Genomic DNA, 16,757 nt, shown 5'->3' on the forward strand with positions numbered 1-16,757 from the left:
GCCGGGAAGTCGTCCCTAAGTGCTGCACATCCCATGGCGAGGCTCAGATTCCAAGTCCGGCTAATTAAAACCCTCTGGTAAAAGGCCCGATCTTCAGCAACGTTCGACCAGCGCTGCACTAAGTCTGCATTGCTGGGGCTAGGCCGGCCCCCCCCCCCCCCCCCCCACCAGAGAGCATCCTGTGGGGGGGGGGGCTACTGCAGGCCACATTGCTGGGCTGGTTGCACATGCCAGTAACTGTGCACCAATTTGTTTGCCGAACGCACATCCCACAGAAGTTCGGCAGTACAACCCACAAGTGGTGTAACTTTCAGTTGCCATGACAACAGCTCAAACAAAATGCTGGGAATTATAAACAAAACTATTATTGAGAGTTATAAATGTTCTGATGACGTTTTTATTGATGACAGGAGTGTATTTCAGTTACCAACATGCTGCTCCTCAAATTCAATCAGAACCAAAGCAACGAAAACAAATGTGAAACATCCATCGGTAAATTTACACTGAAAGCATAACTGTGGCAACAAAATAAAGAAATTCTATTACAAGAGGACTGATAAACTCGCAACAGCAGCAACAATCACTTAAAATGGAAATATTAATAAGTTAGCTTATTCTGGCATCCCATTGGCTAATACTTGGTCGCCTCCTCCTTCTGCCCTGCCATTGGTGGAGGGGTGAGGGTGGGATTGGCAACAGGGCTTGAAGTGTGGACCTGGCTTTGAGTCTGGGGGGTAAAAAGAGACAGACAGGAAAAGGAAATGGCGTGACACTATTAGCATTGCTGTATCTCTGCCTGACCAGCAAAAATCTCCAGCTTGCATATTAACAAGTACATTTTTTCTTTCCACTACTACTATGAGGGAGCAATTCCAGAAGGACTTTGCCCCTCCACCCCGATTTCTACTCCACTCCCCCTAGTGGCAGCTACTGTACCGTCCTTCCTCTGCCAGAGAACACTGTGGTCAAGCCTCTCTGAGGTTTGACGTGTCTGAGGGAGTGAGACTGCTTCAGCTCTCGAAGGAGCTCTGGACTGCTGAGAGAGAGTGCTCCTGAAGGGTGAGGGGAGAGAGAGAGAGAGTGTGAGAGAGTGAGAGGGTGAGTGAGAGAGAGTATAAGCCACTCTAGTGTAAGCCGCAAGGCACCCAAAGAGAGGCTTTGGAATATATAGACAGTGGAAATGATGATGTAAAGGCCATGTGATCTCAAGGTGAAGCCACTGTCTTTGGCTGGGTGATGAAATTTCACTGGGAAAAGCCTCTCATTCTATACAGAGTACTGTGACGTCCATACTTCTCTGAGGAGCGATGGTCACATGGGATGCGATGGACACAATCACTACTGACATTCACATGCCACAGAAGGAGACAAGGCTAATACACCGTATCAGTAAACAACTGAGGGAGAATACAGAAGGTGGTTTTAGACCCACAGTAGAGGCTGAGGTCCTCCTCTTTCCAGGGAATTATAGCTCTCTCTCTGGCCAGCGTTAACAAAGAATTCCCACACAGAATGTACTGCGTGGCGTGGATACAGGCCTGCTGGATTCATGGAAGCAATCAGGGACTCACCTCCTGACACAGGGGACAGGGGCTGGGGGGGCGAGGCCCCGTTTCCAGGGGAAATCGTCACCATGGAGATGGGGGATGTTGGCGTGCTGGGGCTCTGGGCTGACTCCTCCGCTGGGACGTAGCGGGTGACACTCTGCTGCAGCTCAGCCAGCAGCTGGGGACTCCCCAGGGAGAGGGACACTGCTGGGGACAGTGAAGCACAGACAGAAGCAGGTCCTCAGCATCAGAGTCCCAGCTGTGACCCGTCTGATGTCAATGCCAATGTGTCACTCTGACCTCTGACCTTTTCCAGCGACACACAGTATGTTGCCAGACAATAACAACAATTATAATACTTATTATTATCTTTATTATTATCACTATTATTATAGGTCCAAGCAGTGAAGCAGATGGATCCATATTATTATTATTATTATTATTATTATTATTCATAAATTAAGTTAAATTTGTGGCTAACAAAAAAGACTTTCTGCTCCTTCATAAAAAATAAACAATTGTAAAACATTATATATAATTATATTTAAGTAAAAACATACGACTTCAAAGTTCAAATCCTGCCATCTCCTTTTGTGAAGAAAATCACTATCTAGGTGTAGTCATTCATGTCAAAGTCTCCTTTGGCCTTAATTTTTCAGGTATCCCACTTTGCTGCCTTGTATCATGAATAAAGACTGTAACTTGTCTTCATGTGGCAGGGAATGGCTGTGTACACTTTCCCAAGCTCATTTTGGAGCATAAAAATCAATGTTGAAGTACTGAGTATTACACATGGGCCATAAAGCAACACTGTAACCAAACAAAAGCAACATACATATCGATCTTGTGGGAGTGTCATCTGGAGAGAAGCCATTTTGTTGGGGAGATGCTGGAGAGACAGGGGATCTCTTGGGATTCTCCTCTGGGTCCTTATTCAGCTGTGGGGGACGGCCAGTAAGCCCCAAGAGTCCAGTACGGCTCTGATTCATATCTGGAGACAACTGCAGAAAACAAACGGGGCACAAGGCGGAGAGGCAAGGAGGCTTTCAGAATTAGAAATACACTTATGTTACTGACTTTTGTTCAGACAGCAGGTGGCGTAGTGGTGAAAGGACATACAACCTGAAAGGTCCTACAACTGGTTAAACATTTAACTACAGCTTCAGAATAAAATGTCCACATATATTAAGGGGCTAAAATTAAAGGTTGCTTAGATACTACAACTGGTTAAGCAATTTAATTAGTTCAAACAAAGAAACAGCTATTTTTGTGTGAGTGCTAGTTTGTTTGGTACAAATGCTTCAGCACTAAGAGAGCAGTAACTTCATGACGAGCTGTAATGAAACGATCAATGAGGAACCACTTAGTCTTAGGGAACTGGCTGAAACGGTGGTAGATACTAGATTCTACACTTAGCTTTCAGTGAAAAGTCAAATACAAGAGATTTTGCTCTTTAGCCCCTGGGCTGTGCGGCAAAGGGGCTCGAGCCACATTCCCCAGTGCAGCTTTGGGTCTTATCTTTCAGGATCCAGCTTCTAAGAGGCCATGATTTCTGTGCTGGTGAGGATCTGGGGGCACTAGCTCCGAAACGCCATCCCCCCCCCTCACCTCATTCCTCTCCATGGCAGACGATATCCAACCAGCGATGAAAGTTGATGCTACAGCTTCTTGCTGTTGTGAAAGAGAGGAATATCAATGGGGGAGTTGTGTGGCTTGCGGCTTAGAGGCTGTGCCTGTGGTTGAAGGTGACTAGTTCGAATCCCCAAGTCGGCAGAGTGATTTCACCTTCGTGACCTCACTCTGCATGAAGGTGTTTGCTAAATAAATAAAATATAAATAAATAACCTACCTCATTTGGTGTATAAATATGACTCTAAAGACTCCCATTACAAGTCATGTTGAAATATTTCTGTATATCCATCTTTATCATGGGCAGGGTCGGGGGGGTTCATCTCATAGGGCACAAAGCTAGGGTTCACCCTGAATGGGATGCCAGTTCATCACAGAGCCCATTCACTCTGACTGATTCAAAGCTGCCATTCAGCCAAACTGCATGTCTTTGGACAGTCGGTAGAGACCAGAGTACGCACAGGACCTCAGCATTGCCCACCTCCACAAACACAAACCCTGGAGGTGTGAAGCAGCCCCGCTACCCACTGAGCCACTGTGCCACATTCAGTAATTTTAGTAACCATAAATTGTCATTACATTTATTTTAGTCGATCTAAACTAGTACTGAGACCTCATTTACTGCTAAACAGTCCTAAGTCACGTCACTCACATATTAAGGGTCAGTTTGTAGTCAAGTTAATGTCTCTGAATTTGTATTTATAGTACCTTAACCCTGAATATTCGTATGTGAGGTTTAATTTCATCCTGTTTTAAGTTGTAGCAATAGCCACTACTAGCAGTATCTTTCACTGGCTGTCAGTCAGGCATACTGCAATGGTTAATTACTACCATACAAGCAAAGAGAGATCATTATATTGTAAAAACCAGTTCCTCAAGTACACAAATAACCTAGACACATAAATTACAACTGCAAAAGAAACTGTAAAAATCACTGCACTATGTTAAAAGCTAAGCGTCACATATTAATACATACTCAATTAGGTGTTCATGTGAAATTTTAATGTGTCTGTTTCCAGTTTAAGCACAGAAAAAAATTAAATAAACTCCATTGCTACAACACATTAGGATTCATAGTATTTGTGATTAGCATTTTTCACTCAATAATACTGCCCTGCATTGGAAAAGCAGGTGGAAGATGGATGGACTTGAATTACTCATTTACAACATAAGCAACTATATTATGCGAAGTACATCCAGAGTACCTGAAATTAAATGCGTACACTATTAAGGAATAATCGACTTACCAAATACTACTCCGCGCACACGCCCCTTTTGCTCCGGGATCACAGCAAACGAGGCCCCCTTCACTAACCAAGCCGCGGAAACTTTATAGACCACAGAAACGCGAGGGCTGTATACCCGATCACGGATAAACCATATTACAGAAGAATTAGAAAAACAGTAGCGACCATAGCCTGTATTATAACATTCATCTATTAGCCTAGATGTCGCTTTTCTTCTAGACTCTGTCAAGTCATCCTTCTCCCACAACATCAAGTTACAGCGGTAGTCTAAATTAATGATTGACATCCTTTTAATGACTCACAAAGTCCATTGGTAGTTGCTGTTCTGGGGGATAATTTGTGACATGAAAAGCTTTATAATTGTTTCCATCAACTATCCAAATAATCTATTTCACTATTTCTTACTGCACGTTTACTAGTTAAAATTAATAGCTAAGTATGTTATATAACACCTTTGTCCTCGCTGAATGGTAGTCACAAATAATGGAAGAAGAAAATGATTTGCATTTATTTTTGCACAAAACTTTTTTGAAAAGTAGCCTAATTATTCGAGGCGTATTACAGGACGCTCACTGTGTACATGTTAACTAGTCAGAATGTAGTTTCGTTTCTTATTTATTTTAGTTAGTACATGGGCATGTTTTGTTGTTTTTAGTTCACTTAGTAATAAAGGCAATGCCGCTGTTACAAGAAATTGAATACACGTTGTGACCTTCGGGTAGCAAAGCTGAACCGGTAGCTTCACTAAAAGCTCGAGGCAAGTATTATAACATCGTAAACCCAAAGCTGGGCGCCATGGTGGCTCTGCAGGCCTGGGGAACCTCTGCTGTGTGTGGGTACAGTTTACATGTTCTCCCGGTCATCCGATTTCCCCCCAACAATCCTTTTATTTAGGCTAATCGCTGTCTCTGAATTGTCCATGAAGCACGATTGTGTTCTGTGCCCCGCGATGGGCCAGCATCCCATCCTGGCTGCACTCCAGCCCTGTGCTGTATGGGATCGTCTCCAATTTCCCGATTATGTTAGAGCCTGTCCCAGTAACAGAGGGATAGGATGCATCATAGACTGGCCCCCGTCCATCGCAGGACACTGACGCACAATTACCTAAACTGCATGGACTGCGCATTCAAAGCCGCAGGCAAATCAGCCTCGAATGTGTGAGGCCCAGCTAAAAACAACTTTAAAGTAAACCGATTTATATGTGTCCCCTGAAATTAATATCACAGCATTGTATTTCAGTTCATATTGTGATACTTTAATCGGTTCATCAAACAATATTACGCGGCTTAATTATACTGAACTTGACTTATATCCTGAATATGTGCTTCGCTTGAGGGTTCAAATGAACATTTTCCTGGGAGAACCAGACGTGCTATTGTCGACTTTACGACTCATTCGTTTAGTGCTGTTCCGTGTTTGTTTTTTAAAACCAAAATGGACAGCAGCTCTACCTTGTAACCCTTTAGTTTTGCTACAGCTTCTCGGTTCATGCCAACAGATGTCACTCTAGTCTTTAGATCGTTAATTTCCAAAATGATAATGGGCGTATTATATCCATCCTGCATTAAGATAAGTAATGCAGAGCTCAAGCGGGAATTTTTAATTACTATAAAGTACAATAATTCTCTATCTCTGTAAAATGACCGTTTTATCTAGATCTAAGTAAACATTTTGTATAGAAAGCTAAACACACTCTGATCTGCTTTTGACATTGTTGCTGTACTACCAAGTTATATAAATTCCTGTTATTTTGCATACACCATTATAAGATGTACTGTAGTGCACTTTTATATTTAGGGTTGGCGTGCATGTACACGGCATATACTTTTATATAGTATACTGTTCCAGGGATGCAAGCACACAAGGGGCCGACATGTAGAGACAACTTTGCAAACTAATCACATTAAATCCATATGTGTTTTCGCAGTTGTCAAACAAGCCACCGAACAATTCTTCTTGTCTGCCGAGCTTCTGCATTAGTTAAAAGCGGAATTATCCAGTTTAAGAGATTAGGATCCACAGAACTATGCGTTCGATAAATCCTGCGAAAACGTGTAAATCCAACCACCCCCTTAGGCAATCACACAACACGTACATCAATGCTGCGCCGCAGAACTTAGAACAATCTTACTGGGCGAGTTCTGCAGCCAGGACGCACTTCTATGTTGTTAGCGTGGTTAAAAAAAAAGTTGCCGATCCTAAAATGATTTGTATGACGTTCAACACCGGGGGTGGAACTTCCGGACTTGGGAAAATTGTCATCAGTTAGCTAAAGTAAAATAAACATGTAGATGGTTAGATGGAAGTCTGTGTGACCCCCACCATAGTCCAGCAGTACAAATATTAGCAAAGAAGGGATCGACCCCGCGAGGACGGAAAAGGGAGCAAAACTGGGGGAACGAGCTCAGCATCAACAGAAACATGAAGCGCGTCTTTCTCAAGCGCCTGATGCGAGTTAGCACGCTGTGTATAGGTAGTTAACTGGGAGAAACATTTTTTTGCACATTGGGTGTGGGGTAAAGGTACTATTTAGAGACAAGCCCTAAAGTAGCAAGGCGACACATGCGGAATATTCTACGGGATCCCCGTCGCTCGTTCGCGTCAAGCTCCGCGTGGACAACTTTTTGGAAATTGCACGACTTTAAAGCACTGAGATTGGATGAGCGGAGCCCTAATGCGGCTGGAAAGCTCACGGGAGCCCGGCGGGATGCACGCGTCTCCTTCGGCGTGACAGCGGAGCCAGTCTCGGAGCCCGTCGGGAGACGCGCAGCTCTCAGACACGCTCTTTAAACGTCCTGCCGCTAGCTGGCTCGGCTAAGCCCCACTTAGCGAGGCCCACTTCGGTGCGAGCCGCGGAATTACTCACACTTTTCATCTTCTGCGGCCAGAGGTTGGACGTTTCGGCACGTTTCACACGGTATCCCACTTCAAGACGGTTGGGTATATTTAGAATGCAGAGTTGTGCATGATTGCAATATACTGCTATAGTTAAATGATCGGTCGTAAACAGAAGTCCTAAATAAGGCTTTTATGCTCCTTTAAAATTAAAAAGCTAGTTCGACAGTAGTATGTACGCAGATGTCGTAGATGATTTTAAACGATGCTGAGGCCGTTTTAAGTACAATAGGCTATAATCTGTGGACTTTTTTTAAAAAAAAAGTATGTTTACATTCTTGATGTGTTTGGTTTATGCTGCGTCCTGTTATAATTAAATTTACAGTGAAATTACCTATGGGACAGAGATGGGGCACGGACTGAGGAAGTACGCGTGAAAGTACAAGGGAAATTAAGTCATTTTTGCTTGTTTTTGGGTAATACATAGCAAATGTGTAACTGTAAGTGATGTGTTCGAGCATTTCCAGGTAGTTGAAATCCAGTATTTGCCAGACAGGTCCTGTCATGCGCCGTCGAGTGTTTTTTTCCGTTTACAGTACAGGACGGTGTGCAGTGGAGCATTATACCGCAAAAGCAGTGCGTAGTGTTGCTGTAGCAGTCATTTCCAAATGGAAAAACGCAACTGTTGTTGAAATTTGAAAAGATGACTTTGTTTACTATTCACCAGGTTAAATTACTGAGTTATATGAGGTCATAACGCTTATTATTATTATCATTATTGAAGAACAAAATTAGATCGTTTCTGGCGGTTTTCCCTGTGCGTAAATTTTACACCGTATTGTACGGTTTGCACTTTATAACCCAGTGGTTTCACGTTCGACTAAATCAGACTTCCGACTTTAAACTGGCATCTAATGTTGCCGTATGTGACATCTATAAATACCAGGCGATGTGTTGGTGCCAATTCACAGACCCTTAATCAGACATACTATTGCGTAATAGCTTGGCAGCTTCCTACCACGTTTTTGGAGGAGGAGCCTGGACACAGTCCAGTTTCTCGTATTTAACTAAGCGTATGTTTAAAGGGCTTGATATTTGTTTTGCAGACGTGTTTGTAATCCGTGTTGATTTTAAATTAAGTTTGACAGTTTATCTTGAACACACTGGTGAAGCAAGCCAAATTCGTTTTATGAACTTTTTAGAAGTTGCCCGATGCACCTCTGACGGGCACTCTTCCGTTTTGAGTAATATTAAAAATTGAACTAGAAGCCGATATACATTGTATATTTTATCGGAACTCTCAGCAGTAGTTTTTGTTTCTGACTTTGTGTTTACCTGCCCGTTGGGAGATGTGACCTCACTGAGCATAAGAGGTATGCCGCTGCTTTAAGAATGTGAGCACGAGCTTAACAGACAAGAAAAAGGTGTGCCTTATGGGCTGGGAAACATGAGCGGCGGCAAGAAGAAGAGTGGCTTCCAGATCACCAGCGTCACCTTGGAATATGGCCAGGCATCCGGCGAGCCCTCGCCCCCACCGGCGTCCATGGGAAAGGAGGTGGCCGGCGGGACTGGGACCGACAGGTTCGCGCGGCCCGATGATGCCGGGGACCACAAGCTTCCAGCCAGGTCTGGCAGCCTGGGCGGGGATGAAGTGGTCCGGGGGAAAGGTTCTGCCCCCAATGGTCCCACCCTGCTGGACGTGATCAGGACGGTGCAACCACACACCAGCTGCAGCCAGCCCTGCACCCCCGCGGCTGTGCGCCGGCAGACGGGGTCCCAGGACAGTGTGGGGGCCCAGTCCCCGCAGGCATCCCGCTTCCGTGTGGTGAGGCTGGGCCACGGCCTGGGAGAGCCGTACCGCCGTGGCCGCTGGACCTGTGTGGACTTCCTGGAGCGGGAGGGTGGAGAGGAGCGCGGCTTGAGGCGCGTCATGGACAGCATGCGCCACGCCCACTCACTGGAGTCACTGGAGACTGTGGGGCTGGGTGGGGCCGAGGGGCCCGGGGGTGGGGCTTTGCTGAAGCCCTTGGGGCATGTGCGTGCCCTCCGTGCCGGTCACCTGGTTCACTCACAGGGCACCACCCACCTGCGTGCGCCACACCTGGGGGGTGGGGCTGACGAGCTCCTGGCCAAGCCCCGCCCCTCATCTAGTGGGCCGCCGTCCCCTTCGTCCTCCTCGCCCTCCCCCTCTCGCAAGGAGCGCTTCAGCGTCAGGCTGGTGAGCACGGGTTCGCTGCGGTCCTCCCTCTCCTCCCCCACCTCTCAGCCACCAGAGCCCCCGGTGTTCTCCCCACCGCGTTACCGGCACGTCCCCGCCCCTCTGCAGCTGGACATGGACATGGGAGGGAAGGTGGGTGCCTCCGTTGGGGGGTATTGCATCATAAGCAGTATGCACTAATGGCTTCCAAACATTGATGAAATGTCATCCGAGGCTCATGTTAAGGGTTGGGGGGGGGGATTATTTTCTCAGTCTGTTGAAGAGTGCCCTGGCACTAATTGGAAACTCTGTATTCCCTCAGCCTCTATTTCGAGAAACCCTCTCTCAGCCCAGCTCCCCTGGCCCCTCCTCTTCGCGAGATGGCGCCTTCCAACAGAGTGCCAACCCTGTGCCTACCCCCTCTGCACTCAGCTTGGCGCAGTCTGTTTTTGGGGTGGGCGGGACCTTCGACCTCAGCGACGACAGGTAGAATACCCTTCCTGTGGCTCTGCTAAGTGGATTCACATTAGTTTGGGGGGGGGGGCATGTAAATATGAGCCTGTGTTCCGTCAGCCAAGGGTGGGTCTCTGGACCTGATGGTACGGTAGTGTGATGGCAGTGCTGTGTGAAATGCACACAGTCAGCACTGGTGTGTGAAAAGGATAAGCAGACAAACCCCAGCTTTGGCAGCTGCCCGTCAGTAGCAGGACGGCGATACCCAGCGCGATGGCGTGGTTACACGATGCCCGTACCACGTCTGCCAGCCACTCCCGCCCGTGGCTCCGTTGCTCATCTGGCCCTGGAGATTTTATTGAGAAATTATCTCTTGAGTGTCATATTTTTTTATAGACCTGGGGGGGGGGTACCAGGCAAAATACTTTTGCTGTGGAAAAACTTGTTTAATCTACTGCCAGTAAGGGGCGGGGGGCAGGGGGTGACGCCCTCTCTGTCGCCGAGGCTCACGCCGGCTCCTCAGTACCGCTCTGTCCCCTTCCCATGATTCTTGGTTCCCTGCCACGCCGTAATTGCTGCGGTATTTTTAAAGCCGGCGGGGAAGCCGCAGCCCCCCCTTTGGGATGCTGGCGGCTCGCTGGCCCCCCCCACAGGCGGCTTCAAAGTGCCCAGGCCTCACAGCTCTGTGTGCACTGTCACAGCCGGGGCATAAATACCACAACAATGCCGAGTGCGCCTCACCGCCCCCTCCTCCCGTTCCCTCGCTTATCCATCTCCTTCCCGCTTTCCATCTTTCCCATCTCTTCCTTTTATAGGAACCTCATTCCCTCTTTTTCTTTCTCTGTTCCCTCTTTCTTGCTCTTCCTCATCTCCCTTTTTCCTCATCCTCCTCTTATCCTTTTTTCCCTTCCAGCCACTCCTCTTCTTTCCCATTCAACGCTCCTTCTGATGTCCTCCCCTCTGCTTTTTCTCATCGTCCTCCCCATCCCATCATCCTTCACTCGTTTTTCATTCCTTCCTCCTCTTTTCCCCTCTCTCTCTGTCTCTCTCGCTCCATCTTTCTCTGCTGCCCCCCAGTTGACCTTGTGACACGGCAGCATGTAGAAATAAACTCCAACAAATCTCGCCCTTTTCTATACCCACCCCCCCCCATTGCGGATTTCTGACGCTACATTAATAGACGCATGAGTTGTGGGATAGAGACGCTATTCATGATGGGGGTAGAGAGAGAGAGAGAGAGACTGAGGGATGTGGAGCAGAGGGAAAGGAGGGCGGAGGGGGTGAGCGGGGGGGGGGCGAGTTCTGTATGTCTGTATGTGAGGGCGTTTGGCCATTCCGGGGGGGGGGGGGGGGGCGTGTTCATGTGCGTCGCTTCTACTTCCTGGTGTTGTGAAAATGTGGCCGGTTGCATAAGCCCCGCCTCGGGGGAATCCTGATCTGCGTGTGCTGCTGGCTCTCCGCAGTCCCGCCTGCTGCCTGGGCAGCCCATGATGGGGCGACAGTCTGCCCTTTATCTGCCTGTCAGAATGGGACAGAAGCTGCAGCCCCCCCCGGCGGCCTTGGTCTGGGAACAGGCCATACGTGGGGGGTGACCGTGCAGGTGATTTGCTCCCCCGGCTAGCAGCCCTGCAGCGGTCGGCCATGCGTTCCCAGAGATCTGGCCGGGCTGCCGCTCCAGGTCCGTGTGGCCGGAAGTGTCACTGCACCACGGGAATCCCGCGAGGCCGAGCACGGATAACTGGCCGTGCGATAAAGTGACACGTTATCAGGCTAATTAGGACATGTGGAGGTCGATGGCTTTCTCTAGAAGAGGTGGAACCCTTCCCTTCCTCCCCGGAAATGGCAGCATCTCCCCAGTTTCAGCATCCAGCGGATTATTTGCTTCTTAAATTCTCTCTCGTTTCTCTTTTGGCAAAAAATAGCTCAAGTAGCCTGCCTGGGGGGGGGCGTCGTCAGCCAAAGGACCCCAGAGAAGTTAATCCACTCCTTGCTCTCCAAACTCCTGGGCTATAGACTTCAGGTTGCTATGGCGACCTGGATGCATTAGCAGTGTGGTTCCAGAACGGGTGATAAAGATGACTGTTGTCTCCCACTGTGGTCCCAGCCACTGGATATGGCTCCTTTGGCCCATGTGCTCGCTGATGACCCTTTGCCGGCCACTTTGAGAGCATAGATCCAAAAGAGGGTCCAGAGAACAACTACATCATTGCTGGGATTTTGGGGAGAAACACAGCTGTAGAATGTTGTTAAACTCTAGTCCTCAGCCATATTTGATTGACGATTTTACCCGTGTACTGACCCACCTCTGAGGATGACCTCTGGCAGAATGGGGCCATTGAGTTCTGTATGGGTCATTTTTGTGTGTCACATACAAGCAGGGAGGTGTGGAGTGTTCCTCTGCTGATTTGCTGAAGTGGTCCCCATCAAATCATGTGCACGTTATCCTCAGAGTATGCAAACATCAATATTTATGGAAAGAAAATTGTTAAGGGTAGCCCTCATTCACAGGAAGATTTTTCTTCTTTATCACAGAGGATTCTGGGAAAGGATGGTTTACCAACAAACAAATAAACCTTTGATCGCTTCGTCTAAAATGGCTAGCGGGCACCCTCCTACAGATAGATGGATTGATTCCTTTAATTGTCATTGTACAAATATAGAACGAAATTGCATTGCACCCACATAAAGAAAATATGGCTCCTATCTTAAAGTAATAAATAAATAAATAAGAAAAGTAATAAATAAGCCTAAATTAAATAAGTAAAAGAAATTAATCACACACATAGTAATTTTAAAGTTCCAGCCATGTACTGTTAAAACAAAGTAGTAACTGGCATAAAATAAGGACACAAGGATACATTCAGCATAGTTTTCTCTATAGTTTCTTTTTCTGCTTGTGTCATCATGAGTAATTCCACAACAACCTGGGTATATAATTTGATTCATTGGTTTACCATTATGTTAACAGTCTCTCATACCAAAATAATGGTTTGAAATGGCCAGGTTTACCAGCCCATGGAGGTGCGGAGCGCTGAATCAAGTTAGGTGAACGTACTTCTGGGGAAAGCTTTAAAAACTGGGGAATGTCTGCTGGCTTTTGGCTGTGGTTCAGTGCGGCTCAGTGGGTGCAGGTTAGCAGATTGTTTCTGGACGGATCTCTCTGCAGCAGGCTGACTCTTGACCTCGCCCAACCCCGGCTCCCTCTGACCAGGCATGAGGTTTTCACATAACGACACTGGATGTTTGAATTTTTCTGATGTGTATCATACCTCGACTGTGTTAGGAATGGCGGTGTTGGACTTGAGTGGGCCGGGAAGCCTGGCTGAAATGTTCCCAGCTGAAAACAACAAGCGTGGAGGTGCAGGCATGTGTCCCCGGGTAGAGAGGGTGGGGGTGCTCTCAATGGTTCCATTTAGTGCGCATGGCCCTAGGGCCAGCTCAGCTGTGCCACATGGCTTTGCGTGGGCCAATGGTGACACACACACAGTCACGGACACGCCCTCTCTCACGAGGGAGCCAGCGGGGACACACGCATATATGCAGCCCTAGGGTCGGACATACTGAGCTGCCTTTGTCACGCCCAGCCTGATGGAAGGGTGTAGGATGATGAAGTGGAACTAGAAAGGAGACAGAAACATCGACATGCAGGCGTGAGACACTTGAGAGGTTGAGGGGGGGGCATTTTTCTTATGGTCACATGCTAAGAAGGGGGCTGATAGTTACTCAAAAATGAAGGCCTTAGCTGCATTTGAATTTAGTATTGAGGTACCGAGTTCTTGACTGATCTGGGATCAGCATAGGAAAATAGGTGCAGAAGGGGATTGGGGAAATAGGTGCAGAGCATGCTGGGAGAAGGGTGGTGTGGGGGGGTGCTGGAAAACAGGCCCTGTGCTAAGAGAGGGTCTGTTCCCTGGGCACTGAGGGCAGCGCGTGGGTTGGGAATGTCGTCAGGCCTCCTATTGTCCGAGCCAGCGAGTGGGACTTGGCTAGTTGGCGTCGACCTATCAGAGAACAGGGCCCCTGTTCTGCCCTGATGGGGTGGGGTGGGGGGGTGTATGGCTGTGTCTCCACTGACAGACCGGAATACAGAGATGGGGGGGGGGACACCGAGTTGTTGGAGATTGATGCAGCAACACGTGCGGCTGATTTCTCAACGGAGTGAAGATTCTGGTGAGAAGACTGGCCGGATTAGAGCACTGCGGTTGGATTGTTTCGGTAACGGATCGTTCTCATCCTGCCAGTTCCGATTATTCCTTTGCGGCGTGTTCGACAGCGACCCTCATTATTCAAACCCCTTCAGTATCGCAGCGTTGCATCAGTCAGTGCCAAATTGTTTTGGGGACTGAATGACCATTACAGTCCTGATTACAGCTCCTCTGCAGATACTTTTTACAGTTTGGCCTCAGTGGTGCCTCTATGGGATCAAGTCCAGGTGACCCGGCGTCGCCCTTGTGACTGAAATCCGTCTGTATGGACCGTGCGGCTTGAACCGGAATGACCTGCATGCTGTCTGGCAGCCACATAGCGCATGAGCTCACGACTGTAAACATGCGCTGAAGACATTAATGGTGCACAGATCATAGCGTTCCAGGGATTACTGGCAGTGAGTGTTTCCGTATGGATCGACTTTCTCGTATGCTGGATTATAGACCAATAAAACTGGACCAGAACTGTTGCTGGTGTTTTGGATCTCCGCCCACTCAAGGAGCTAGCAGATAGCAGAACATCATTAACCCAAAGGGCCTGTGATTTTTACCCTCCCACTATTCCCCCCCCCCCCTCTCTACCTACCCCCTCTCTATCCCTTTCTGTTTGTTGTACTTGATGTGATTCATTCACTTGCTCTAATTCTGGATCAGTACTCAATGTCTTATGAGTTGTGTGGCTAATGCTAAAGCCATGACAAATAAATAATCACACAAAAATTAGTTTATAATAAACTGCCAGCAAGGGGAGCTGAGGTGATTAAGCGTTTACTTTGTGAAACTGCCGTTTGCAGAATCTTTGAGTCATCCCCCATGGAAAATGCCTCTGCTGTACAGAGTAAACAGGTCTATCAAGGTGGGGCTTGATACTCAATATAAAAAGTAGATATGTAATATAAAATTTTGATTAGTATGTCTTAGTGTGATAGTCGAATATTCCATTAATATGTGGTGATATTAATGTTTGAAATGTAATTCATATATAGTTCATTGTTTTAGGGTAGCTGCTGTAGCTATTAGTATTTTTGTCTATTATTGACATAATGAATAAAAGTGGGATTGTGTTAGTATGGCTATATACAGTGGTAGGTTTCAAAGAGGACCTTGTGTAAGCTGATCATCCTGATAAGAGAAGGAGAAGTGTAGCCTGCAACTTCCTCAGCGAACATCCGTTTGAGAAACACTTTGCAGGCATGTTCGTCAGCGTGAAAAAGATCATCTCGACATTCGAATCACGCCGGCAGGCTCAGCCCCCATCCATCCGTTCATCTTCTTCTTCATCCCTTGCTCATAAAGACTCTACAGTCAACAGTCCTAAGTATGAGCTTGAGTCAACTTTGACCCGTTGTATCTCCACCGGACATCTTCTTGTGAAACCTTCTTCCTCCCCATCCATCTCTTCCTCACCTCTCTCCGGCTCGTCCTCTGCCCCTTCCTCCCCCACCCTCAAACGAGCAGCAGGCTCTTCTCTCTCTCCCTCTGCCATCCGACTCCCATCTCTGGCCCTCTGCTCCTCCCACCCCGACCAGTCTTCTCTTGGGGGCGCCCTGGCGGTGCAGCCTGCGCCGTCTAGTTCCCCCTGCTCTCGGCACCCCTCTTCCCTTTCACTCCATCAGGCTAGTGAGAAATCAAGCAATCGAGAGCAAAAGAAGGAGGGCCAGCCCCGAAGCAAAATCCGAGATTCATGGCCAAGCAGTCATGTGGAAGTCCGCCGCGATGGCCGGCAGAGGTGTGCCAAGATCGCTTACTGGGAACAAGGTGGCTCTGATTTCCCCGATAAAGTGGAACAGTGCTGCCTTACAAATTCCCCGGCTCGGCCGCCAGCAGGCTCTCGTGGTGTTTCTCGTCAATCAGGGCCCGGTGTTCATTGTACTGCTGAGTTTCCTCAAACAAGAAGAGAACCAGCTCTGCTAACCTCAGGCCCCTCCTGCAGGACTGCAAGTCCATGCAGACTCACGACTAAACACCCTTCTAGGACCAGCCCTCATTCCAGGCCAATGGGATTGTGCCGACTGGAGAACCAGCCGGGAACTGACAGTCATGTCTTCCGGAAGGGTGCCTGTACCTTGGTCCCCAAGCCTCTGGATCCAGTGTTGCATCAACCCCCCCCAGCTCACCAGTCAAACTTGATTGCTGGGAGAGGCTATCCTATGGCTAACCTATGTGCTGGACCTATAGAACCAGATACCCTTCAACCTCCTCATAGGTACGTGGTCACTCCTAGGCTGAATCATATGCAAGCACAATGTCATGCAACTGTTCAAAACGATCCACCCCCAAACGTAAAGACACAGACTCTGTGTGGTTCTGATTCTGATACAAGTTTTTCTGCTTCTGCAAAAGTTCAAGGATTCTTTCAAAACTCTAACCCCAAAATAGCTGGCAGTCAGACTCCTACCAAACTCAGTCTTCCGAAGGTTCTTAACCCATTAGCATGTCCAACTCTGCCTGCTGGAGAATTGGTGGTGGCAGAAAAGGTCAAGATCACAGGTGTTCAAGACTTTGTAGATGCCGACCCACCCAACACAACTAAAGTCCATGGCAGTATCCATATCGCACCACAGGGAGCCTACAGCACTGCATCTACACTGAGCAGTGTTGATTCATCACAGTGTAGCTCCGATCCTCAGAGGCTGGTCCCGGG

At 47.9% G+C, this 16,757-nt stretch overlaps 2 protein-coding genes across 6 annotated transcripts in view; one reads left to right on the forward strand and one right to left on the reverse strand.

Moving 5' to 3' along the window:
* Positions 1-388: 388 nt before the first annotated feature.
* On the reverse strand, positions 389-7,410 carry LOC111834978 (uncharacterized). Of its 4 annotated transcripts, none has more exons than XM_023794841.2 (6): positions 7,290-7,410; positions 3,156-3,218; positions 2,383-2,548; positions 1,572-1,751; positions 937-1,052; positions 389-727 (listed from the first exon to the last, which is right to left on the reverse strand). In XM_023794841.2, the coding sequence occupies exons 1-6, from the start codon at positions 7,296-7,298 to the stop codon at positions 632-634; spliced, it is 630 nt and encodes a 209-aa protein (XP_023650609.2). In that variant the 5' UTR covers positions 7,299-7,410; the 3' UTR covers positions 389-631. The 4 variants fall into 4 exon arrangements, with proteins under 4 accessions (XP_023650609.2, XP_023650611.2, XP_023650610.2 ...); XM_023794843.2 differs by lacking the exon at positions 7,290-7,410 and adding an exon at positions 6,519-6,620; XM_023794842.2 differs by lacking the exon at positions 7,290-7,410 and adding an exon at positions 4,424-6,259.
* A 203-nt stretch (positions 7,411-7,613) lies between these two features.
* Positions 7,614-16,757, forward strand: part of zgc:153012 (TSC22 domain family protein 4) — a 16,318-nt gene continuing 7,174 nt past the window's right edge. Inside the window, exons 1-2 of one of the 2 annotated variants that reach the window (XM_023794837.2) lie at positions 7,614-9,608; positions 9,778-9,941. In XM_023794837.2, coding sequence (XP_023650605.2) covers positions 8,706-9,608; positions 9,778-9,941 — 1,067 coding nt within the window. In that variant the 5' untranslated portion in view covers positions 7,614-8,705. Of the gene's footprint in view, positions 9,609-9,777; positions 9,942-14,718 lie in introns of those variants that run through there. The other variant, XM_023794836.2, reaches the window with a different exon arrangement.

The sequence above is a fragment of the Paramormyrops kingsleyae genome, chromosome 10, assembly GCF_048594095.1.
Source record: "Paramormyrops kingsleyae isolate MSU_618 chromosome 10, PKINGS_0.4, whole genome shotgun sequence".
Lineage (NCBI taxonomy): Eukaryota > Metazoa > Chordata > Actinopteri > Osteoglossiformes > Mormyridae > Paramormyrops > Paramormyrops kingsleyae.